At 33.6% G+C, this 27,182-nt stretch overlaps 2 protein-coding genes across 3 annotated transcripts; both read right to left on the reverse strand.

The window, feature by feature from the left end:
• Window positions 1-3,344: 3,344 nt before the first annotated feature.
• Window positions 3,345-7,318, reverse strand: LOC145102409 (uncharacterized). 2 transcript variants are annotated; one of them, XM_079039797.1, is made up of 7 exons: window positions 7,213-7,318; window positions 6,927-7,041; window positions 6,167-6,418; window positions 5,900-6,043; window positions 5,092-5,799; window positions 4,090-4,430; window positions 3,552-3,690 (listed from the first exon to the last, which is right to left on the reverse strand). In XM_079039797.1, exons 1-6 carry the CDS (start codon window positions 7,230-7,232, stop codon window positions 4,098-4,100), a joined length of 1,572 nt encoding a protein of 523 aa, XP_078895923.1. In that variant the 5' UTR covers window positions 7,233-7,318; the 3' UTR covers window positions 3,552-3,690; window positions 4,090-4,097. The 2 variants fall into 2 exon arrangements, with proteins under 2 accessions (XP_078895924.1, XP_078895923.1); XM_079039798.1 differs by lacking the exon at window positions 4,090-4,430 and having other exon boundaries at window positions 3,345-3,690.
• Window positions 7,319-20,072: 12,754 nt separating this feature from the next.
• On the reverse strand, window positions 20,073-22,289 carry LOC145102410 (riboflavin synthase-like). The gene is made up of 2 exons (XM_079039800.1): window positions 21,329-22,289; window positions 20,073-20,258 (listed from the first exon to the last, which is right to left on the reverse strand). The coding sequence occupies exon 1, from the start codon at window positions 22,128-22,130 to the stop codon at window positions 21,342-21,344; it is 789 nt and encodes a 262-aa protein (XP_078895926.1). The 5' UTR covers window positions 22,131-22,289; the 3' UTR covers window positions 20,073-20,258; window positions 21,329-21,341.
• Between the last annotated feature and the right edge of the window lie 4,893 nt (window positions 22,290-27,182).

Consider the following 27,182-nt stretch of genomic DNA (forward strand, 5'->3'; position numbering starts at 1 on the left):
TTTACAAATATGATAATTCTTGAGTTTGAGTTACAGATCTGGAAAATTTTGTTTAAGCATTAGATGGTAGTGACTAGTGGTGACCGGTTGTGGTGGCAGCGGTGGTGATGAGTGGTCCGATGGCGTTCACTAGTGGTTGTGGTGTCGGTCTTTTAAAGTAAGCAGTTTAAGAGAGAGAAAAAACAAGCAGTAGGATGGGCTCTATTTTTATGTTCTTTTTAATTGTTTTTTAACTGCTGTAATAAAAGAAAAAAAAGTCATATAAAAAAGGGCAAATTGGTCATTATAAAAAGATTCAAAAGGTTTTGGACCAAAACGACAACAAAATGAAAAGTTTGGACCAGTGGTGCTAGTGTAAAACTTTTTGGACCAAAGTGGTAATTTCCAGCTAACCACAGGGACCATTTTTGCAGTTTTGTCTTTTTTTAATTGATATTTGATATCAAGAGCCTTCAAGGAGTCGAATAAACTTGACCACTATTTCTCATTTTCTTTAATGGTTTTCATTTTATTTTAGAAACCATGAATGAAAACCTTGGAATATTTCCAGGTTTAGGGATAAAGTGATTGATTATAATAAAAATATATTCTCATTATTGCCAATCTTACTTAAAATGTGTCGAGAGAAAATTGCTTTTAAAGAATTAGTTACTTGGTTTGGTTTGTGTTGTAGTAACATTTTGTGTGATTTCTTGGATGTAGGCTAATTGGTGTTACTAGGCTAAAGCTGTTGGATCAATCTAGTGGGTTGGACTTAACATGGAAAAATACGTTTTTTTTTTTTGATTAAAATAGTGTTAGATTTTTTAAAATAATAAACTTGATCCTATATATTATATAGTATATTATTTAAAAAATGGACACATCACTTAGAAATGGAAAAAGAAAAGTACCATGAGTCCTGTGTTTGCTTGGAAAAAAGGACCGGACCAAATTGGTTCGGAAAAAAAAAAAAAAAAAAAACGGATGGTTTCAAAACTGATCCCAAAAAAGATTGGATCGTTCAAAGACCGGATCTTTTTTTTATTAAATTTTAATATCATTTTTATTAAATTTTATTGTATCCTTTTGGTGTTAATCACACATTTGTTAACAAAAAAACTCGAAATCGAACCCAAAAACCCTGAAAAAGACGCACATAAAGACCGCAAGACATGACCGAAATAGACCTGGAATGAAAAGGACCGGCCCAAATGAGCGGCACACATACAAGCCTCCGAAAGGATACTCTTCGTCCTAGGGATTGGGTGTTCCGAGAAATAGGTAAATTAATGTTAAGATTAAGATGTTTCTATTTACCAATTTAAGTTTGTATTTCCTAAAAATTGTATTATATCATCTCCCTTTTTTTTCAATATGAAACTAAATGAAATTATTTAAATTGGCATTGTATTGGATATTAACAATGGGAGCTGATTTTGCCACCCATGCCTTTTTATCCATCCACGGAAAATTCAAATATTGACAATAATACCCTCATTTTAATTTAGAGAAAGAAAAAAAAATCTTTTGATTTTGTTTCTAAATGAAGCACAGACACACCTTCTTCCTTGATTACCCTTTTTAAATGTTTCAGCTTTCTCCTCATGCCGCCATGCATTTCCTTGATTCACTACGTGATTGGTGAGAACAGGTATGTGAAAACCGGTTAATGACCACTCTTCCTTCCGCAAATGATTATGATACATAAGAGAATGACTTCAATAATATTATACGTCTACCTTTTTTCAAAAGAGAATGTTAGACTGAAACAGAGCTATTCATGACAATGAAATGATCTGTGATAATGCCAGCCACCTATTTATCTCTTTCGCTTGACTCATCTACCCTTTGGTCTAAGAAGCAGTCAACTGTCACCAGAAGCCGATTAGCAAATAAGAAGGCTTTATTTTGGTTGGTTTCAGAACGCTAACAATTTGTTCAAATCTTTACATGAAGATGACCTTCCAGGAACCTTTACAAGAAGAACTATCAAGACTTGCACTGGAGGAAAATCATGGATCATCCGGTAACAATCAATAAAAAGAATCAGTTCTTGCTTAAGATTGGCTTTCCCCTTCACAAAGACATGATAATTTTAGTACTGAGATTAGTCAAGATCAAGGCTAGCTACGCAAATGAAATTGGAACAGGCAAATCATTGTTCAGCACACAAGAAAGATCATGTGATGATGAAGATCAATCATGTTCCCCTGAGATGGCAGATGAATCTATGGTGAAATAGGAAAGAGAATAATTCAACAACAACAGTTTACCCTTTTTAAACCTAGTATCGGTGAGAAACCATTTTCACTGTTGCTTCACCGACCATGCCATCGGTTCTTTCTCTTTCTCGTCTTTCTCCCTTTCGTCGTATTCCCTACTCCGGCAGTTGCGCCACCTGGTTGCTTGACCAGTGGAGCGATCTACTTAGGCAAAACGGTAAACCTTTGACCGACTCCTGTTCCAGCCATCTTTACCTAATTCGATTTCCCTCTACATATTATGAAGCAAGACCTCTCGTATCTAGTGGTCTTTGACAAATCTCTTAGATTTTTGGGGATTTAGTTAAAATCATATTGTATTTTGCAGGTTTGTTTAACTAAAGGTGTGCCTAAGAAGATGAATAGGTGCTCCAGCGAATTCCATGAAGAAGCGATAAACAATGGTGCGGTGTGAAAGCAGTATAGTTGTGCACTAGGATTTGTGCGTTTTGTGTAATCAAGTGATGAAAATTGTTCATCATTTGTTCTTCGTTTGTTCTTTCTCTTCGTAGATCTGGTATTGGTTTTGTTTCTGGTGCAAGTTGAAGCCGATTTCTTGGTTTTGTGTTATGCAGTAATCTGGTCTACATGGAAGTGTCGTAATTCTCGATATTTTAATCGAAGCGATAGCCACCAGAGTCCATGACTCCGATCTTTTTTTTAATTATTTGCAAATTAAGAACAAGGGTATAAATGTCAAAACATTATTTTTTCAGTGGAATAATGAAATGTTACAGTGGAAGAATCAGGTCCCATTAACAATAATCAAACAAATCCGACAGTGGTTGATATTATAAATTCCAAAGTAGTCTAGTGAACTAGTGTCTCGTGAGATGATTATTCGAGAGCAACAAAGTTACCATTTGCCAAATTTGAATTATACTTCAATAGCTTTTTATCAATATTTAGCTTAATTATACACAGCTTACACCAACAGCGAAGAAACCCCTCTCAAGTCCAGTCCGGTCACCCAGGTTTGCCCAAGACTAGTCTTTGTTAAAGGGTGTCCATAAGATGTCTATTTGGCCGGTTTAGTTTTTCTATAAAACTAAACTAGTATTTTTAATTAAAGAAAAACAAGATGTGAGAGAAAGACCAAAATAAATGAAACAGACAAAATCATATAATTATGGTCTCCGATATCTATCCAAGAGTCCCTTCAACTTTCTATGTACAATTTCGGTTGGTATTTCGAACAAAAACATAATAAACCCACCCACAAAAACCTTCAATTGTCTCCATCAACATCATCATCATCATGATCACGATTAAAGCCACTATGAGCATTAAATGTTAGTATAAAATCAAGCATGTTACGATTCCGTCCTACTTCCGAGCTTTCACCATTTCCCATCTCATAATCGGGACCCGCCCCCATCGAAAGCAATTGCAACATCATGTCCCTTGGTGAATCCGTACTATACATCCACCTGTTCCTCGGCCTCAACTAAAAAAATCGCAAAAAAAAAATCAAAATTCAATATCCACAATACCATCCAACGTGCATTTTTACACGGGCTAGATGCAAGAAACATCAATATACTGTCGTTTATTTCTGTATCATAGCATCCTACTTTTATTTCTTTCTACTGCAACATCGTACTTCCATTTTTTTTTCTTATTAAGGCGTTGCTACTTGAAAAATATATAAATCATAGCGTTGTACTTCCATTTTTTTTTCTTATCCAATTATAGCGGTATTTCAATTTTCAAGGACATCGCTATAATTGGGTAGTTTTTTTTAAGTAACACGTTGTGATAGGAAGAAAAGGAAGTAAGATGCTATAATAAACAAATCAACAAAAGTAGGTTGTTGTTTCTTGCATTCAACCCTTTTCACAACCACCTTCATTATTATTCCTCACTGCCAAAATCATCAATCGAATCCCCGTATTCATCCGTGTCGACACTGTCGAACAATTCGGAATCATCCTCTTCACAGGCGTCATCTTCATCGATAAAATCAAAAGTGACACCACCTTCTTCGTCCTCATCACCTCCACCTCCACCATCATCATCCTCGTCATCATCTTCATCCTCGTCATCATCGTCCTCGTAATCATCGTCCACATCATCAGAATCGCTATAGTTGCTAGAGCTATCGTCAACATAGTCGTTGGAGTAATACTCGTCATCCGATTCGTCAGCGAAATCGGGAAAGAAACGAAATCGACGTGACTCAAAAACCTTATTCAAAAACAATAAAGTGGTAAAGAAAAATGAAGCCTTGTTGGATAAATTGGTTAAAGGTGAAACATTGTTGCATAAATTGGTAAAAAAAAAGTGAAACATTATTACATACATAAGCATTTAGCAAGTATTCTTCTATATTTCAACCATGAAAAATGGCTTTTTTTAAGGGGTCAAAAAAACTACAATGAATCAATCACTATAAAATAGATAAATGGCTAAATCGATAAAATGATGAAAGCACAACAAGTACTTTAATGTATTTTAGGACAATAACAACTTTGGAAGTACTATCATTTCTTTTATGATTATTCTAATAAAAAATTAATTGTTAAATCAAACAAAAAATAACAATTCACTTCCTAAATTGATAAAAAGGTGAACATACATTTTGCTTTTCTACACTTTTCCTTTTTAAAGAACTTGGATATTTTAAAAAGAAGTATAATGAGTTGGACACTACAAAAACTATTTAAAAGACTAAACCCTAAATCCTAAACCCTAAAAGTAAGTATGTATCCCACCTTTTTGGGTGAGTTGTCCTTGTCTGACCTTTTTAGGTGGGACAAAGTGCAATTTTGTCTCATTGACATCAGTTTGAGTCCCAGTTTATCCTGCAGACAAATAAAGTTATACAGTTTAAAGCAAGCAAACGTACCTTCTCAACATTCGTCGGAAAATTCGCTTTTTCAACTGCGGTCGGTGTCCAAATCTTTATATCGCGTTCAATCCCGCTACTCGCAAGCATACTTATATACGGATGCGATTCAATACAATTCACCACTTGTTTATCTGCTTCCAAAACCCTAACCAACACCATATCACTTTTCCTCCAAATAAACATCCGCCCACAATCCGACCCACTCACCACATACTCACACTTCGGTCCAAAAAACCCAACACCCTTCACCGTCACACAATTCCTATGCCCTTTAAAAACCCTCGGCCCATCTTTCCCATCACTTTCCATCTCGGAATCAGACGAATTACTACTATCCAAAATTACATTTATGTCCCCGCCCAAACCCATGTCTTTTGAGAAAAGGTAGATGAAATCATCGCAGTAGGATACGAGGAGTTCGCTTTGATCAGAATACGCGATTCCGGTGATTCCAAGGTTTTCATCGTTGATTAAAGGCCGCGGGCAAAAGTAGTCGGTGGGTTTACCGAAAGGGGTAGAACCGTCCCATTTGTATTTACGGATGTCGTATAAGCGCGTGTATTCATCGGAACCCGCGATCGCAAATAAATTAGGGTTTCGAGGATCGATTGCTATGGTATTTAGGTTCACGACTCCTACGAAGCTTCTATCAGGAATTGGTTGGCAAGTGAAAAGCTCGGTGGCATCTCCGGATCTTAGATCAAACTAAAGAATAAGAGCAATAATGAGAAATCGAACGTGTACAACGAGGGTATTATGGTCTTTTATCCCTCGAAGCAAGAAGTGAAGAGAAAATGTTACTTACATGTTGGACCAATCCATCCTCACCACATGTATAGAAGATGTGTGGGCTCCCGGGTTCATTGGCTAGTTTATGAGCTCTCCCTTGATGTTTCCCAAGCAATTTTGGCTCAATTTCTCCATGTTCTGGGATCATAGCATGCCTTACCTATAACCAAATGTATTATCAAATCTCAATATATATTTGATTATTTTCCCACCATGATTGTAATATACAATGTAAATTATAAATTATAAAAGATGCTATCAGAAGCAGGAAGACTAAATATACCTGGCCATCAGCAGCACAAGTAACAATGCTTCTATCATCAGTACCTGGCATGATGTTTGCTTGTAATATATTGTTATTATGGCCTGAATGAAAGGAGAGTTTAACATTCCCAGTTTGCCAATCCCAAAGTATAACTCTCCTGTCATCTGAACCAGACACAAGAATGTCTCCATCTTCATTGAAGCTCACTGTGTTCACACATCCTCTGTGTTTTTCCAGCTTCCTAAAAAGATCAAGTCTTAGGACTAGATCCTAACACAAAAACATTTATGAAATTGTTATTAAAAGCAGAAGGTCCAATGTCATTGGCATTTGGCAATAATACATTGAAGATACAACTTGCTGTGTTATGTTCATAGCTGTGTAACAAACAGGACTAAGGGAGCAATTGAAATAAACTGAATAATGTTTGATTCAATAAAACTAGAGCAATCAGTCATAACTGTCTATCACATTCTTTTTATCTGATCACCTAAAATTTTCATATTTACAGACAGGATACAAGGAAATCAAGACAAGAACGATGTTTATGATTGAAAGAGAACATCCAAAATATTGCCTGGGAGTGAGTTTTTAACAATAATGTGTGCCCTAAAAAGGTCAAATCAAGCCTAAATAACGTTCATCAGGTATACAAGTATGATATCAATTCACGGCGCCTGAATATACGTATACTCATGTTTTCGATTAGTAAAAACAGCATTACGAACGAAAAAATTGAACTAAGATCACATTCGTCTATGTATATAAATATTTATACCTCTGAAGCGGCGAGCCGGTTGACGAATTTTCGGGTTGAAAGACGGCCGACCTCACGGCGGCAGATATCAACGACCGCCGTATCAATGCTCGCTCGGTCCCTTTTCTTCGTCATTCTGCAGGAACAATAACAATTTGCAGAAACGGTTATTGATCGATCTATCAGGTTCCCATAAAGATCAGAATGAAGGAATCAGTCGAATGAATGATTCGATCAGGCTGAACTGAAGCCTAAATCAATTAAATCTGAACGTGTTGTATACACAGGAATCGAGTGTTTGGCGTACCTAGAAGTAGAAGGAAACATGGAGGCCTCTGCTCTACCGCTCACAAGAATTCGTGCTTTTCGATTTAACTGTTTCCTTGTGTCAAATACCAGATAAGGACGCCTCAATTTATACCCCTCTTTTAATACAATTGGGACTAAAAATACAAATCTAAAGAAATAATCTAATTTTTTTTTTTTTTTTATGAAAATGACTGATTTGTTTTGAATTAATTTTGTGTCATATAAAAAAATATATCTTCTGATAAAAGATATATATTGGAGTTCGGACAGAAAAAAGATATATAATGGATTTCGGACAGAAAAAAGATACAAGCATGAAAGCAAAATTTCAAAAAAATACTATTTTCTTTATGAAATCTAACAAAAGCTTTAAAAAAAAATAAATAAAAAAAAAATATGAATTAAATCTGATCTCCCGTATTTTGTTGAAACATAATAGATATGAATTAAATTTGACTTAAACAACCAAGCAGCTGAGGTCGCATTGACCATAAAAATCAACAGTTATGAACACTTCATCAATAATTGTCTTACGTAGGATGTCAGGAAAAAAAACATAAAAAACTAATCATAAGTATTGAATATGTAAAAAAACAATAAGGACTTATTTTACAATATATATATATATATATATATATATATATATATATATATATATATATATATATATATATATATATATATATAGACTTAGGTTCAAATGTTTTCACTATTTATTGTGTGCATGTATGATTAATTCTGGACCAATCATTTTAGTTATTTTAAGAAAGTAGTTAATGTATATTAAATGCTGAAGATGTAATTAATATATGTTATATCTTCAACATGTAATATGCATTAATTACTTTCTTAAAATAACTAAAATGATTGGTCCAGAATCAATCATACATGCACACAATAAATAGTGAAAACAAAATAACCTAACCCTATATATATATATATATATATATATATATATATATATATATATATATATATATATATATATATATATATTAAAGACTAAATATGTACAAAGTAATAAATATATTACCTTATTAAGTCATTTTTTCAGCTTATCTAAAGTAGCCGATTATAAGGACTTACAGTTAAACAAGTTAAAGGGATAAATATAGACAAAAAAAACTCAGTGATCAAATGGATACAAATTGAAAAATATATTACTTTTTAAAATCATTATCTTTTTTGAAAATTAACAAAAATAAGTTTTGAATGATATTTGTTGTTGGGTGCAAATGAAAGAAAAAATAGATATTATATATTTATTCAAACTTAAAATTTCATATTTAATGACCATAAATATCAAAAAATTAAAAATTAGAGTGCTATTAAATAAATACCCCATGAATATTTTTATCAAAATTAATTAGTTTTATGAATATCTTTAAACGCTTCAATACAAACTAGCATATAATTTTTTATGAGAAATTAAATATCATCTTAGTGTTCTTATTATCTATATTTCTATCTATATGAAATGATGACAAATGTCATAAAATATTATTAATTTTATCAAAATATGGCACTTGTCAGCATTTCATTGGGATAAGAATATAAATACAAAGAAAATGTAGAAGGATATTTAATTTCTCACTTTATATATATATATATATATATATATATATATATATATATATATATATATATATATATATAAAGTGAGAAATTAAATATCCTTCTACAGTTTCGTCATATATTTTGGAGTTGAAAAATTAGAGATCTCAAACAATAAAAGTGTTTTTCGACACATACTTTGATATTTCTTGAAATTTATCTTTCACAATAACAATACAAAATTATTATTATTATTTATTGTGAAATTGATCAAAGTTAATATAAAATAGGTGTATTTTTCACACAAACTCGAATTAATATATTTTTAAAATGTCGTCTAGATCATATAAGAATGTCAATAGGCAAATGGGTTGCAAGCAACGTCGATATGAACTCTTACCTTACACTCTAATACTTCCATCATATTAAAAGAAATTTCAAAAGAGAAAATGAGTTATCGACAACCAAAACAACCTTTTCCATTATATCTATATGATTTCCGAACATATGAATATATAAGTAGGTGGTGAACCTATGCTACACATGGATTAGAGGTGTTTTTTATATTTCTTTTTTATGAAGACAATGTCAAAATTAAATGGATTCTCATAAAACCTTCAAAATTAGGATATAATGAAAGATGAACACAATCTAACGATTAGGCTATACTTCAATATCCCAAATGAGAACCTCATTTAAATAAAGATGAGCATATTTTAGGATTTCACATGAAACTTTGTAACTGTCATAAAAGTATTGTAACATCCAAAAAATTTCAATCAATTTAAACTTTTTAAAAACAACCCAATTTCATTAATTGATTACAAAAAGGGTTTCAATACATTTATTATCAGAGTATTCTCATAACCATATCATAAAACATGAACATGAGGAGCGGTACGATCACGTCTTTGCATTGCCACGGTCTCCTGAAGTACCTGAAACATTAAACCACAACTATAAGCCCGAAAGCTTAGTGAGATACCCCTAAAATACCAACCACATATACCATACACATAACATGTCATATCATAACAGAACAGTCATGCACTTCGAGTTTACTGTGTGACTGGTCTGCCGCACCGGGCCTTCAGTCCACCTGGTCCACCCTCCGAGTCTAGCCATATACATCGAGTCTGCAGTGTGGTTGGTCCGCCCGCACCAGGCCTTCAACCCACCAGGTCCGCTCTCTGAGTCTACAGTATGACTGGTCCGCTCGCATCAGGCCTTCAGTCGGCCTGGTCCACGCTCCGAGCCTCGGAACGTCTGGTCCGCTCTCGTGGGGCCTACAGCCTATCCGGACCGCTCGCTAAGCCTTCGGAATATCCGGTCCGCCCTGGGTATGTTGGCCTACAGCACAAAGCAGGACCCGCCTCAACCCAACCCCAGTCAACCAACCATATGCACATAAACATATAATCATATGACAATTAATCACCAATCAACCGATCTAGCAGATCACATACATAGCTGTCACACCCCCGAACCAGACGGCGGAAACGTCCGGGGGCTGTCGTGACTCAATTGAATACCATAACATTGAATATATATGAAACGTAACAACATTCGTCACCATGCATTAATATAGTACAACCAGTAGAGTTTACATGAAGTACATTGTTTAAACATTACATTCCTAAAAAAATAAATTGTTCGATTCGTACATAAATAAACTGCAAGCCATCATTGAATATGATTTCCTTTGATTCACTGGTTCCCTGAGAATACAAGTATTTTGAAAAACGTCAACATATGAAATGTTGGTGAGTTCATAAGCGGTATTTGAAAAACAATGTTTCGTGTCGTTTGAAAACCACCAGAAAATCCGATATTTTCTGAAAAGAAAAGCTTTTGAAAACGTTTGTGAAGATCCATAGGTATGCTTGTTTGTTTCTATGCTTGTAAAAATTGTTCATTAAAGTTGTATGTATTTCGAACCCGTGTGTATTGAAAACCCTAGGAAAACCCGATGTTTTCCTAATTCCTTGAATTCCATGAAGTTACATTGAAACCATTGCATAGCGTGTAGTGTCAGTCCCAGGCGACGTTGGATTATTTTTGAGCATGATTAATTGCTACAAACACGCATTACACAAACGACCAGTTTATAGCTATACTAACGATCCTGTAGGCGTCGTCCGTACTAATCACGTTATCCAACCGCCCTGACTATGTGTAGTCCCACATCCGAAGAGAAAGAGGGCACGAAGACCTCGATGACTCCATTAACCGGTTGGGGATAAAAAAATGTACGAGGGGTCCCAGACCCGCCTCGCATGAAATGTCGACTTTACTAGCAATACCAAAGGACCCTTGGGGACCAGTAGTATACAAGCCATTGAAAGTCCTTTTACGTTGTGTTAGATCGGTAAAACCCAACACTTCGTAAGATAGAGGTCTTCGGGCCTTAAGATCAGGTCATTGGGCTAGCTAGGCCCAACAAACAAGATTTTACACTTTTGGGGCCCAAAGATGGTGCGTAGACGTCTGTGCACACTCGCATGTATATGAATTCCCAAACGTTACTTGTATAAATCGTAGTGTCGTAGTGTTAGTAGTTTCGGATTTTTATTGGTTCGAGACCGAACCAATTCGTTTCACAACGATTTTTGGTATTGTAGTGTATTGTATTTCGTTGATAGTCACGGTGCCATTATTTGATCCAATTGTATGCATTGAATTAGCCTTGAAAATTTTCTGTTTTCAGCCCCTCATTGTTTGTAAATTTTACTTTTTCAACCCTTTAATTAAATACTTTCCGGTTTGGTCCTTAAATCAATTTTCTTGACATTTTAACACCAAAAATTATTGCAATTGATATTTTTCAGCATATTTTTCAATGAAAACAGTTTAAGTCCCTGAAATTTCAGTTTTCTCGGTTATAACCCTTCTTTTTCGCAATTTTGACAATTTTGGCCCAAATTGTAAAATTTTTGCAACTTTGGTCCTTTTTAAATTTAAAAAGCATTTTAAACCTTTGAAAAAGACTTGGAACACTTATAGTCCACTGTTTTACAGAAAAACACAGTTTTGGCCCTCCAAAACAGAAAATCTCGCATAATGGGCCTCATTGGGCCGAAAATGTCATTTTTAGCCCATTAAGCTTGAAATTTATGTTTTTAATCCTCTAAATGAGTATATTTCCAGAAATTGTTTTATTGAAACTGTTTTGTCACACCTCATCCATCAGAATTCGTGATATGTCAAGTTGGGCCCTTAATTTTGTATTTTTCACATTTTAGGTCCAAAATTTGTGTTTTTAGCCCAAAGAAATTGTTACTAAGCCATTTAGCTATTTTTCTAGAAACACTTTGTATGTAGAAATATATTTGATGCTAAAATCATTTAACATAAGGTATATCTCGGTTTTGAGGGGTTTTATGGCTAGATCCAACATTATAACACACAAAAGCACACATATAAGCATGGAAATCATACAAAGCATACAAAACACATATAGATCTACACTTTCACTTGTATTCCCCCCCCCCCACAAAACTCATAAAAACAGAAAATAGGGGGTATGAAGCTCACCTTGGTGTGTGATTTCGGTTTTTGAAGAAAAGATGGAAGAAAACTTGGTATTTTTGGTCTTAGCACTCTTTCCTTGAAGATCTCGAGTTTGGTATGCTTCTAAGATGTAAGATCACGATTTTTGCATGGATTAGGAAAAGATTTTGATGTTAAAAAGAATCTAAGTCATAGATCCAAGCATAATCTTACCTTAGATGAAGAATTTGTGAGAATTTCCTCTTGAATGCTCCCTAAATTTCGTGATCTTTAAGTGGAGAGGGAGGAGTGTTCTTGAGAGAGTTTGAGAGATTTTTGTGAGTGTGTGTGTGTTTGAAGTGGCCGAGAGTGAGAGAGAGAGGAAGAAGAGATGACCTTTGAAGTGATATGCATGGAGATATGGACTAAGTTGCATGGATATCCAAAAGACAATAATGAGGTGGCAAACCAAAGTCAACTCTCTTCCTTTTCTTGGGTTTGGGCCTTGGGCCGAGATTTTGGAAGGGAAAGGAAAAAAAATTGGGCCTTTGCCCCTAAGCCCAATATTAGAGTTAATCTTGGGTATGTTTTAAGTCTAAAGGAATGTGGTAGGATTTTTATATTTTTATTGGACTAGTTTAGGTTATTCATGTATCAAGGCTTTTAATTCATTTCATTCTAGGCCCAACATGACCCAAAATGTTGAAATAAATTAGTGTGGGTCCAATTAGAGCCCAATTAGGGTTCTAAGCCCATGATAGTTTAATTGGAAGCTTATTGGTCCATTTGGATCCAATAAGGAAGTCCTAGTCCAAAATGGACTTAAACAAGGACTTCTAGGGTCTCCAATTGTTTGATGACTATTTGTAGTACTTGTATGATGTATTTGATTGCAGTTTTTGAAGTCATAATCATAAGTGTTACACATGTTCTTAAGCTTTTGATTCACATTAGCTTGAGTGTATAGGTTACATGACACAAAATTTCCAGTTGTGACAATAGCACACTCTAACAAGGATACCGACCTAACCGGTCACTAACATAGCATCATCCTATATTCCAGGATTCCGACCTTAACCAGGTCTCTAACATATACCATCCTAACTACCAGGATGCAAACATATAGCAAAGCAATAACATGACAACTACCCGGATTTCCATCCGATAAAGGGTCGGCCTTAGTGCCTTAGACCCTGTCGATATAGTGAGGATAACTCACCTCGCAACCGCTGACTGAAAAGATAAGATCACGCTGCTCCAACCTCCGACACGAACTCCACCACTGATCAATACCAAATGACTGAACTCAATAAATACCAATAATTACCAAAATACCCCTGGAAGTCAACTAGTCAACTCTTGGTCAAGTCAAAGTCCTCAGTCAAAGTCAACCTTCCTGACTGACTCTACTCGTCGAGTTAACCCGCTGACTCATCGAGTCCCTAAACTCAGAAACTCCCAATCCACGACTCAACTCGCCGAGTCTAACAAACTCTGAGTCCTTTCTCACTCAACTCACCGAGTCGTCCCTCGACTCACCGATTCACAGCTCAACCAAAAAGGTTAGGACTTCACTACCAGACTCGTCGAGTCCAACAACAGACTCGCCGAGTCCAAGGCAATCTTCAACAGACTCGCCGAGTTGTTCTTCCAACTCGTCGAGTTCCTGCCTATCTTCATCCAACTCGCCGAGTTCACCCATGGAACTCGCCGAGTCTCTTTAGTTCTCATTCCATATAGAGGCTTTCCAAGCCATGCATGGGCTCAAATCCCTAGATCCACCCTTCTACAAGTCATTCCTCACGTAAAGTGGAAAACTTTACGTGAACTCTAGGAGCTATGAGCCCAAAATGCTCTAGGGTTAAGGCTAAGGACAAAAGAGCTTCACCAACAACTCTTATACAAGAACTTTATGACATATAGGGCCATCATAAGCTTAGATCTGAAGTAGCATCCTCATATCCAAGCTTCTATCTCGAATTAGATCTCATATCAATCACCATACATGAATCCTTGAAGAAATAGCTTAAGGAAATGGTTCCTTACCCCTGAAATGAGCCCAACCAACTGTAGATTTCTGATCTCCCCAAGCTTCCTGATACAAGCCTCCAAACCTTCAAGCTTCAAGTACCAAAGATCCTCCTCCAAGCTCTAATTCACTCAACAATAGGGTCTCCTCACGAATTAGGGTTTTCTGTATCTCAAATGGTCAGCAAAGAGGCTGAGGGGAAAACATAAGGTTCCTTATATAGGGTGCAAACCCTGTAAAATAGGGTTTCTCATTCCAGCACCGACTCGCCGAGTCCAGCCGCCGACTCGCCGAGTTGGTCACTAAACTCGTGACCAGAATCGCGACTTGACTCGCCGAGTCTATCCTCCTTAATTACACCACGCACACTAAACTTGCACCTCTAAACTCGGGGTGTTACAAGTATGCAAGTGTGATGGTTTTGTAACCTTTACCATTGATGCATTCCGAATCTATCTTTTTTGCTCTTATCCCTAATCATATACATACACAAGCATCTTAATACTTGTTTTAGCCTGTTAAAATATTAAAAGCTTAATGACTCTTATGGTCAAAATAACCACTTAATGGGTCGTTATTCTAAATTCTAATCTTTTATATTTTATTAAACTTTAATCAATGAATTAAGCACTCCATAATACCTAATTCATTTTAATCTACTCTAATGCAACAATTCTCATAATCATTAGTTAGCATTTCAAACCATAACTCTCATTGGATTGATCCCACTCATGAGGATCACTTACAAAGCTTGTTCTAGACATCTAAACACTTCAATTAACACTACTAACAAGCTTTCTTAATCCAATCTAACATAACTAGCTCAATTCATCAAAATCACCATCTAGCCCTAATTGGATTGAAAATGGTTAAAGTGATTCTATCTTGAGCATTCCATCTTCAATCCAAGCCATAATCAACCTTTATAGACTCTTGCTCGGCTTCTATTCTCAAAATCGTCAGAGCTCTGCTGCTATGGGCTTGGGGGTGTTAAATAATGAGAATAGAGGGCTTAAAAACCTTTAAGCTATTGCGTAACCACGCCGCAACCATCTATATACCGCGTTGTAGTGGCATGTTAACCTTAGACAATAGAAACCACTTGTTCTCCATGTCGTGTCGATCTTCTTGTCATGTCGTGGTGCTCTTTCTCCACTAGCATCCTACTTTGGTCACCATGTCGTGGCAACCATATACCGTGCTATAGGGACAAATTATGTTACCCTCTACTTACAACGAAGTCTTTCTTATATCATCGCCATCGCTCATAGCGTTGTGGTGATCTATCCACCATGCCCCGGTATCTGCTTGACAGTAGCTCGTTGGCTGATTCCATTCCAACTTTAGGACAGTTTTTGTCCTAACTTCTAACGTGCATAATTTCTTCATCTCTAAGCCGTTTTCTATGATAATTATATTCACGCGAAGGTGGGGACATACTCTACAATCATGTCAAGTCATTTATCACTGACTTAATATGGATATTAATTTGTTAAGTCACAAATTTGGCACAAAACGCATAAAATTCCCATTTTATCCTTTTGACTAAAATGCATCTTCTCGTGCACTCTTTCTCTTGAACTTACTTATCTAATCTCCTATAAGTGACTTAAACTTGTTTTGGCCATTTTCATGAAGTCACAACTTCATACTCTCATCTTCTTCTCATAAATAACCATTTCCCTTTTGGTCAATATTTAACTAAAAGTCAACTTTCTCTAAAGTTCAGGTTCTTACAAGTTCGACATAACCTGTACAATGTTTTTGCTAATTTGGAGACTTGTTTTGGCATGTATTTATTTATTAAGCCTTCCGGTTATGTGACATAAACTTCTTCTTCCAAATTCCCATATAAAAAGGCTGATTTTACATCGAGATGATGTATAATCCACCCGTTTGTGGCTGTGAGCGCAAGAATGATACGTATGGTTTCTATCCGGGCTACAGGTGCAAACACTTCATCAAAATTTACTCCATGTTTTTGCAAATATCCTTTTGCAACCAACTTTGCTTTGTACTACAAAAAATCGTCTGAATCTCTCTTTGTTTTGTAAACCTACTTAAGGCTAATGGGTTTTCTTCCTTTCGGTAACTCGACTAAAATCCAGGTTTTATTTTTCTCAATTTCACTTAACTCACTTTTCATGGCTTCCATTCAAACTTCACTTTCACTTGCAATTGAGAAAGTTCTTTGTCATCTTGTAGAAACATAAGTTCATCACTTTCTTTATAAATATCAGCCAAACTATGATATATTTATAGAGCTTTACTATCATATGAACTATCAAGTAATGATTGAGGTATAATTGGGCTACCTTGTGGTGCATATTCTTCATCAAAATTTGTATGGATATCTTCTTCTCGTTCAGCTTCAATATTAAGCATGATATCAAAGGTGAATGGTCCATTTTTCATGGCTTTGAACTTTGTTATAGGTCCCCACTCCCACTTAAAATCTTCTTAGAAAATCACATTTCTTCCCATTCGAATTGCTCTAGTTTCTAATTAAGTAGTTGATAAAATTTTGTACCTTTTTTTGACTCTCGGGTATACTGGCTTCTTACTTCAATCATTGAATTTTTTAGATGTGTGCCTACTATTTATGCATAAGCAACACACCCAAAACTCTCACATGATCAATGTTTGGCTTCCGACCAGTCCATAGCTTGTAAGGTGTTGACTCTTTCAATGCTTTTGTGGGTATTCAATTTAGGATGTAGATTGAGTGACTCACGAATTCACCACATAGGACTTCTAGAACGTTCATCCCTTTTAGATTGCTTCTTGCCATCTCTACTACTGTTCGGTTGTGTCTTCCTATAACATCATTTTGTTCTGGGGAATAAGGTGTTGTATAGTGGCGTTTCAATCTGATTTCATCATAATATGTAGTGAATTGCGTTGATAAAAATTCACTGCTCCGATCAATTCTAAATAATTTTAATTTTAAACTTGTTTCAACTTCAACTTGTGCTCTATATTTCTTAAAAACAATTAAAGTGTCATACTTGTTTTTCAACATATAAACCCAAACAACTCATGTATAATCATTGAAAAATAACATAAAATGCCTATTTACGGCTGATGTTGGTGGTGTGATCGGCACACAGAGATCTCTATGCATGAGTTCTAGTCGTTCTTTAGCTATAAATTTGGTATGTTTTGGATAGGATTTTCGAGCTTGCTTAGAGATCAAGCAAGCTTCACACAAGCATGTAGAAACTTTGATTTTAGGTATTCCTTCCACCATTCTTGTATCAACCATGTGTTTTAGTACATTGAAGTTGGCATGTCCAAACCACTTGTGCTAAAGCCAAGATTCCTCGCCTTGTTTTGCAATTAAGCACTTCGAACTTCTTCTTCAAGTATGGCCCGGTCCAAACGATTGCTTGATTGTTGAACTTTTAATAATAGTTTTCCTTGTGCATTATGAATCCATAAATTCATTCCAAGCATTACAATTCGATCACCATGTTGAGCTAATTGCCTCATGTTGATATAATTGCTACATAATAATATACTTCTTTTAGCAATCTATTTTCACCATTATTGCATTTAAACATAATCGAACCCCTACACTCTATTTGAACTTTAGAACCATCACCAAATTTCACATAACATCTAGTAGTTAGATTAAAGGTTTGGAATTTGCCTTTTTTCCAGTCATGTTGTTGTTTGCTCCATTGTCGAGATACTGCACTTTTGATTGGGTTGGAGTTTGTTTAACTAGATCTTAGCTTAGGATTTACTTTTTCCTCATTCAAGTAAACTTCATCATTTACTTGGGCTTCAAGCAGAAGTTCTGACTCATGATCGTTCTATCCATGAGTTAGGTTGGCTTAGTGATTCCTCTCACGACATGGGTTTTTGCACTCAACAACGTAATGACCAAAATCTTGACATTTATAGCATTGAAATTTAGATTAATCACGAGGCTAATACAAGTCATTATTACCTTTTTTTTTATTACCACCACATCGTCCTTTGTTTGAGTTGTTTTAACCACCTCTTACTCATCCTCGAATTCCAAATTCTTTTTTGTTACAAATACATGAATAGATAAAAATTTATCTGTTTTTTTATTAGGAGCATGTTTGGTAAAACTAATTGATAGTTGAAATTGGAAAGTTGTAGCTTTATATATATATATATATATATATATATATATATATATATATATATATATATATATATATATATATGTTCGACAAAAATAGCTGTTAGTTTTTAAAGGTTTAAAATTATATAAAAATAGCTAAAGGCTAAATCACTTTTAGATTACAAGATTTTTATTTAACATAAAATTTAAAGATCTTACTTTGGAACTTTTTTTCCGAGTATTTTCTCTTAAAAACCAAACACACCCATATCTTTATACCCTCGTTGGCACACTTGTTTTGTCATAAATGTATTAATGCATAATAATAAGGGAAATGACTTATTATGGTAATTATGTTTAAAATCCGTCAAAAAACATCATTCAAGTTTGGTATGTTCAAAAATTATCATTCAAGTAAGACTTTTATACAAAAAAACACCAACGAACTATATACTTTGTTCAAATGTCACCTAATGGTTCATTTACCGATAAGAATTAATTTAGGAAAAAAAAACAAGAGAACATAACTTAAAACGGTAACTATGTTTCAAAATCGTTCAAAAAACATCATTAAAATTTGGTATGTTCAAAAGGCAATTTGGTATGTTCAAAAAGCATCATCCAAGTAATGTCGTTGTACAAAAAACACTAACAAATTATGTGTTTTGTTCAAATGTTACCTAGTGATAACCAACTCTTGTAGGTTAAAGGATGAGTTGGCCTAATTATTGGTTATATGGACTAATAATTAGTGACATGACATTAGTTGATACTTATACATTCTATGTAATTATCGCGGTCAAAAATATAATAGTGGTCGTCAACTGCTATTTGAAATCACGGTCCTCACGGTGGTATAACGTTTTTTTTATATGATGTAGGATTTATATTTTGTAGAATTTATATATATATTAGAGTATTAATCAGTAAATCATACTTCAAAGTTCAACCTACACCAGTTAATTAGTTAACTGGTAAATCATACTTCATATATTGATTGATCATACTTCACAAGGCAGTTACCAATGTCACAGTTAATCATACTTTGACACAATCAACAAAAAAACATAAGCAATACTCTTAGCATTTTATCATACTTCAACACAATCACAATTAACAAATAAAATGATTAAGTAATTTGACAATTAATCATTCTAAGTACTTCAAGTCTTCAACACAATTAACAAGACAAAACATAAATGGTTTTAATGGAAGTCACCACAATTACAAAATCATAATTTTATTCAGTGGAATGACACAAAAGTTTTGGTTTGAGCTAAGAAAAAACAATTTTATTCAATGGAGTGACACAAATAAACGTTTTTTTATGTAAAATAGTCCAAAATGGAATTTATTTAAATAGTTGTCACCATAATCGTGATAAATCACGATGCTAATAGCATTACCGTTATTTTGAAAACCACGATTCTTTACCTCCGCTAATCGCTATAGCGTCACGATTGACCACATATGATACATTCCTCCTTTAAAAATCAATTTAAGGCTTTTCATGAACGAGCAATTGGAATTTGTGAAAATAATGGGAAATGTCCATAAGTACCTCAAGGAAAGAAATTTGTAAAAACTAGAAGATGCATATAATAGTTTGCAATCCATTCAAGTTTAGTCATGACATGTAGTTAGGCAAGATACAAACAACAAGTAGATTTCACTCCACTGCAAATTGATATAAATATTCATCAAGACATAGTTGTAACCATATTAAATTGGCATACATAGTAGAAGAATAAGCCATCCGAGAAGAGAAGAAGAAGTAATTTGTTCATGAAGAAGCCCTAAATCGGTGATTTATAAAGGAAGAATATATTAATTAATGACATGCCACCAATTATTATGTCAATAGGTGTAAGACCTGTGTAATACACGAGTTGATTTAAAAAAAGATTAAACATTAAAATGTAAACATAAATTATTTTTGAATGTACAACTTTAAAATAAGAAAGGAAAATACATATTTATTGCAATTTAATATCATATATATATAATATTTAATACTTTACATATATAAGCATATATGATTTTAATTTTAAAAACTTGAAACAAACCAAAAATTAACAAGTGGATAATATTTATTTCAAAAATACCACAAAATGACAAGTGTCAAAACTAATAAGAGAATGACATGTGACAAAAAAACATTTATTTATTAAGGGGGATGTCATACTAATTAGGCCAAATCATCATTTAACCTGCAAGAGTTGGTTACCTATGGGTAACATTTGAACAAAATATATAGTTTGCTGATGTTTTTTTGTAAAAATATCTTATTTTGATGGTATTTTTTGTAGAGACTAAACTTGGATGATGTTTTTTGAATAATTTTGAAATAGTTACCCTCATTAATCATTTTCTCTTGTTTTCTTTGCCTTAATTAATTCTTACCGGTAAATGTCGGTTACTATAATAACATTTAAACGAAGAGAAATCTACAGAAAACTCCAAAACTTTTAGGAAAAAGTTTCAAAAAAATCATAATTTTTTTAACAGAAAAGTCCAAATTATTTAACATTTTGTCCTAATTAACGAAAAAAAATCATTTTTTTAATATTTGAACAACAAATGAAAGATTATGCGATTTTCTCAAAATAATAAGAATTTTCTATTAAAAAAAATTAGGACGTTTTTGAAACTTTTCCCAAAAGTTTAGAATTTTTCTATAGATTTCCTTTTAAACAAAATACTATGTAGTTGATGGTGGTTTTTATATAAATACTTTATTTATTTAGATAGTATTTTTTTTAAATACCAAATACTATTAGAATAGTGTTTTTTAAACCATTTTGAAATTTTTATAAGACGTTTTCCTAGATTCAATTATGCTTCAGAAAGTTGCATGATTTTATTAGAACTCAAACACGTGTTACAACATTGTCATTGCAGATCAAATTCAAACCTGAAGAAAAAAAAACAAACAAACAGTACCTGATCATCATCATCATCTTGATTTAATACTCTCCACAAATCCACTGCTAAGAAGCTTCTCTACATATTTCCCCAATACATCCACCTCCAGATTCACCTTTTGCCCGATTTTCTTCAATGGAATCACAACGTTCTGCTGTGTATACGCCACCATCATGAAATTAAAACACCCATCTTCATCAAACACCTCCACCACCGTCAAACTAGTCCCATCCACCGCAATAAACCCCTTCGGCACTATAAATTTCAATATCTCCGGCGAAGTTTTCACCTTAATCCACAACGAATCTCCTTCAACCTCCATTGAAACAATCTCACCTGTTCCATCAACATGCCCCTGCACAAAATGCCCACCCATTCGTGTCGATGGTTTCACAGCTCTCTCCAAATTAACAACCGAACCTTTCACCAATTCGATTAACGACGTCTTTCTTAACGTTTCAGGAGCCAAACCGGCTTTGAATTCCAACCGATCGGAATCGAATTCTGTGACTGTTAAACAGGTGCCGTTCACAGCTATGCTGTCGCCGAGGTTAACGTCTTGGAGGACGGTTGGAGAATGGATTACCATGTCGAATGATTCGCCTGATTCGTCGAAACCTAATTCCTTGATTTTTCCCAGTTCTTCCACGATTCCGGTGAAGAGGGATTTTATCTGTGTTCTTTGGTAGGTTTTAAGGGTAAGTGATTTTGGTTTCTGGGGGTTGAAGATGAGGGATGAGGGGAGTTTAGGTTTGAGATTTGTTAATCTAAGGGAGTTGTAAAGTGGGAATTTGAGGATCGAGGTTGATGACATCGCCATTGTTGTGATTTGGATTCAACAGCAATCGGGTTGATGGCTCCATTTATTGTGATTTGGATTCGATAGCAATCGTTCCTTGGTCTGATTCATGGCGTTTCTCGGTCTGATTCATGGCGTTTTGAAGTCTCTGCTTATTTTCGCCGGACCAAATCAATAAAAGAAAATTATAAGAAATTAAATATAGTTATTTTAGTTCAGGGATGAGCATATGGACGGAAACCGGCCGGAACCGGAACCCGATAGAACCGGTCGGGCCGGGACCGGGACGTTATTTTTGTGGATTTTTAGAACCGGGAACCGGTAGGAACCGAAACTGATATAACCAGAACCAGTAGAACCGGCAAAAACCGGAACCGTATGATGCTATTTTTCAAGGACCGGTTCCAACATTTGAAGACACGACAAGAACCGGTAGAACCGGAAACCGGTAGAACCACCGGGCTGGTTCGGTTCTTGATTTTGGCCGAAGCCGGTTCCCGATTCGGGCCGGTTCCGACCAGTTCGGTCCTTTTGCTCATCCCTATTTTAGATATTTATATGTGTCAATCAAAATTGCAATTAGACAAAATTGTAAGAAGAAATTTCAACTAAAATTGTATAATTGGCTCGAAATTACATTAAAAGGTTCTTTTATAAAAGTTATTTTGGAAATATTAGCCATGATCTTTTTTAACAATTAACTAAGACGTAAAATAACATAAGATCATATATCATATGTAGAAATTTTATATGTTTTATCTCATATTTCATGTTGTATTATATTTGTTTCTTTTAAGCTTTTAAAATGACAAGTTTTATCAACACATATTATAAATTAAATAATAAAATTATTTATAAAATAAATTATTGAACAATATTTAATAAATTCTTATATCAATAGATCTTTTCATAGATGGTGTTTATGATCGAGCATAATGCTATTTGTTGATCACTTGTTAAATAAATAAGGGAGAATTTCATATATGCCCATGTTAAACTTCAAAATATCATATTTGCCCAGTTTAATTTCTTAATATCATATTTACCCTTCATAAACTTTCAAAATATCATATTTGCCCAAATCCTTTTTATAATGTTTTTAATATTTTATAATCATATTTTATACCTTATCATTATTATAATAAATAAAACTTTTAACCATATTATCCTTAAGTCTATGATAATTGAATGTGAAATTCTAAATTGTTGGAATATCGTCCTCTTGACTAACAAAAAGATTCATCTTCAACTCTCTCTATGGAATGTATATTTTGATTGTTTAGTTTTTGTTGTTGTTTATTATTATCATGTTGTAGATGGAGGATATTTTAGATATTAACATTGATATTTTGATGTTTAAAAATTGCATATACAATATTTTGATATTTAGGAAGGCCATATATGATATTTTGATGTTTAAAAAGGACATATATGATATTTTGAAATTTTATGAAGGGTAAATATGATATTTAGAAATTTTATGAAGGGTAAATTTGATATTTAGAAATTAAGTTGGATAAATATGATATTTTGATGTTTAATAAGGGCATATATTAAATTCTTCCAATAAATAAATATGATTTTTAGAATGGCATCTATACTTGAATATTTATATTATTTTAAAATGAGAAAATGAATATTTTTATCTTATAAAACTAAGTAATAAATAAATAATGTAATAATTAATTATATTAAATAGAGCTTTAATAAATAAATCAATAACCAATGTTAGTATTTTACTATACTTTTTTAATAATATAATTTTCAATAAATATACAACATGGGGAATATATTCTTTATAACTAATAAATGATATCTTTGGAAAGAATTTTTAAAAACACAAGCTCCTTGAAAACTATCTTTAGTAGCTTTTTAAAAAAACTATTTGATAAACTATTTTTTTTGTTAAACATGACAACGTAACAAATTAGTTTATAAGTTAACTGTGACGTGTTAAAAATAGCTTAAATCATTGTATTTGCTCTTTTATATAGTAAAGTATATTTATACATAAAATATCATTAGTGCTCTACGATTGACATTCCACATGGATTACGTAATCGGTTAATGTGGGTTACCATTTTTTAAAAGTATGTATGCATACAATTTTACTAAAGTAATTAAAATAGTTATACTTTTGCAAAATAATTTGTTAGGGTTTTGTTTTGTTGAAGCAATATAGTAATTTTGCAAGTACCGTTATATAGGGATATGAGCATGGGACGGAACCAATCTGAAAATCGAATTTGATTGAAAGTCAATCCTGAGTATCGAATCTTATTAACATTACCGAGAATATTATCGGTTTTCGGTACTAGCATTGGTACTAATGGTACCAAATCCCGAATTTCGTGATTTTAGAGTACCGTCTCATATGTTTAAATTTGGTATCGGTTCTTGTACGGTACCTTTACAATATCAAAATTTGATACTAATTGTTCATCCCTACTCTTATAAGAGATATGATTATGTTGTAATAATTTTTAAAAAAGTCATTATATCGTTTCTTAATTTGATATGTTCCATTTTCCTTACTTTAGTAATTAAATTAAGATGTTAACAATTAATGATAAATTTATGGATTAATCATATACAAGGTTTTAACTGACATGATGCATGACGTGACGATAAGGTCATGTTTCAAACTTTACGAGCAATGACGAATCATGACGTTTTTCAAAATGTGACTTACGGCGACAATTTTGTATATATAAAAAAGAAAAATAATATAATTATTGATTTATATAAAATATATCAAGTTTTTAAAAGAGTTATATCGACCCTTAATAACAAAAAGTTAACAAAAAACCATAATGTGCCTTGGTGCGCCATAACCCGTCTTGGCATACGCCACACTTAACATCAATGTCATGCATGTTTTCAAAACAACATAGTCACACCTCATGTCATGACACACCTTAACATGCCTTTTAGAACCCGGATCACATATATTACTTTAACATTAACTTTCTAAAAACCTCAAATCTTATTATTATTATTATTATTAGGATAAATTGTAGATATGATCCATGTGAATTCTCATTTTCTGCGGATTTTTTGTTTCACAAAACACCATTTGGAGATGGCTTCATTGTGATTTTGGTTCGTACATTCAAATCATGTATGATTTCTTCTATTAATTAAAACATGTACACACCTCATATGAGGGCATTTTTGTCTTGTAAATATTTTCTCTCTTCTATTCTATATTACAGATTTACAATCATGGTAAAATGTTCGTTTCTTAATACAAGGAAATGGTACTGACATTGTAGACCATTAGAACCTTGAACCATCATTTTGACGTCAATCTCATCTACACTAAGTTACTCTGCTTTTTGTACTACATTGATATGAATGTGGTTTGTTACCAATGTTACTATGCCTCATGTTTAATACATATTTGTAATTTTTTTGTTTACTTTTTACAAATGCTCATCCCACCAATCTTTCAATTGAACTCTGTCACGGTGGTCAGTTTACAAGATTCCCCAGTAGATGGTCAACTGTGTTTTATGTATTTATTAGACATCAATGAATTTTATATTTGTGAAATGGATATTGTTATGCAAGAATTAGATTATTTTGAGGGCCTAATCATATGCTAACATTTGAGGTTTACACATGGTGATTTAGATTTTAGACTATAAGCATTAGGTAACGATGGTGATGTTATTAACCTCTCTCAATAGGTTGGTTATAAAAATGTACATCAGATATGGACCATGGTAAAAGTAAAAGTAACTTATTTACCTATTTCATGTCACGTAAGTGTTCCCCTAAGGTTGTCATAAAAGAATTAACATAAATCAGGAAAATATCTTAACTTACATTTTTTAAACTTGCATCTCCAAAAAAAACCCACTAATATGTCTGTGAGATTGAATCATATGTAGGATCCCCAGCATATTGTTTATGGTCTTCTGTCAAAATACGTAATGAACTAGGTCAGCTAAATCTAAGAGTGTAAAGTAATTGTCAAAACAAGGAAGTTCATCATGTAGTAATTAAGAACTTATGTCTTGAATGGCTTAATGATACAACTACTAATGTTTAAGAAGAAATAGTTTGTGTCTTTGGCTTATCCCATAACCAAAAATAGATGAAGGTGTTAGGGATGAATATGATAACCACTGTATGAAGATCAAATGCTTAAAAATCTAGCAAAAAAAAGAGCTCTTAAATATCACAGAAGAAATTTTAATTTATGAGTTTGTAGAGCTCATAAAAATACCACCGTTTGATATTGTTAGCTATATATATATATATATATATATATATATATATATATATATATATATATATATATATATATGTGTGTGTGTGTGTGTGTGTGGAAAAGTGAATATACCTTAAGGGTATATACATTTAGGTACCCTAACTAAAATCCGACGTCGTTCCAAGTTAATCTGTCGATCTGTCCTTTTTTCTTCCTCGTGCTCGCATCTATCAACTGAGCCACCAAATCATCGATATCATATCGACCCAATGGGGTTTACTGTAAGGGAAGGATCTAAATTTCAGATCAAGCTCACTTATTGTTTGATTATCATCAAGAAATAGATGGACTTCGAGAAGCTGAGCTTTCTAAATCGTTCATTGGCACTACCAAGAGAGGAATCGGGCCATGTTACTCCAGCAAGGTCATCCGAAATGGCATAAGAGTATGGAATTTGAAGCATATGGACACCTTTCCTGATAAGCTTGATCTTTCGTTCCAATGGGTTCGTCATCCACTTGATTTCACACCTATGGATTATCCTACCAGGTTTATCAATTAAACTCTTAATCCGAAATAAATCAATCTCATATTCTTTTCTTTTTTCCCTTGTACAATATGTATAGAGTGACTAAGGTTTCATGAGCAATGTGGAATTAACATCACAACCGAAAATTGTAGGCTAAACTACTGAGTAATTCCATAACTACCCGCTGTTCGATTAAATGCCTCAGTGATACGAGCCCTAATTTTTTTGACTTTGGATTGGCAAAAATTATTGCAAGTAGAAAGGGGAAATGACAAACCGAGTAATTATAATACAATATGTATATGCGTGTAAAGATTTCTATCTA

This window comes from Lactuca serriola, chromosome 4 (assembly GCF_051521515.1).
Source record: "Lactuca serriola cultivar US96UC23 chromosome 4, Lser_US96UC23_V15, whole genome shotgun sequence".
In the NCBI taxonomy this organism is placed as follows: Eukaryota; Viridiplantae; Streptophyta; class Magnoliopsida; order Asterales; family Asteraceae; genus Lactuca; species Lactuca serriola.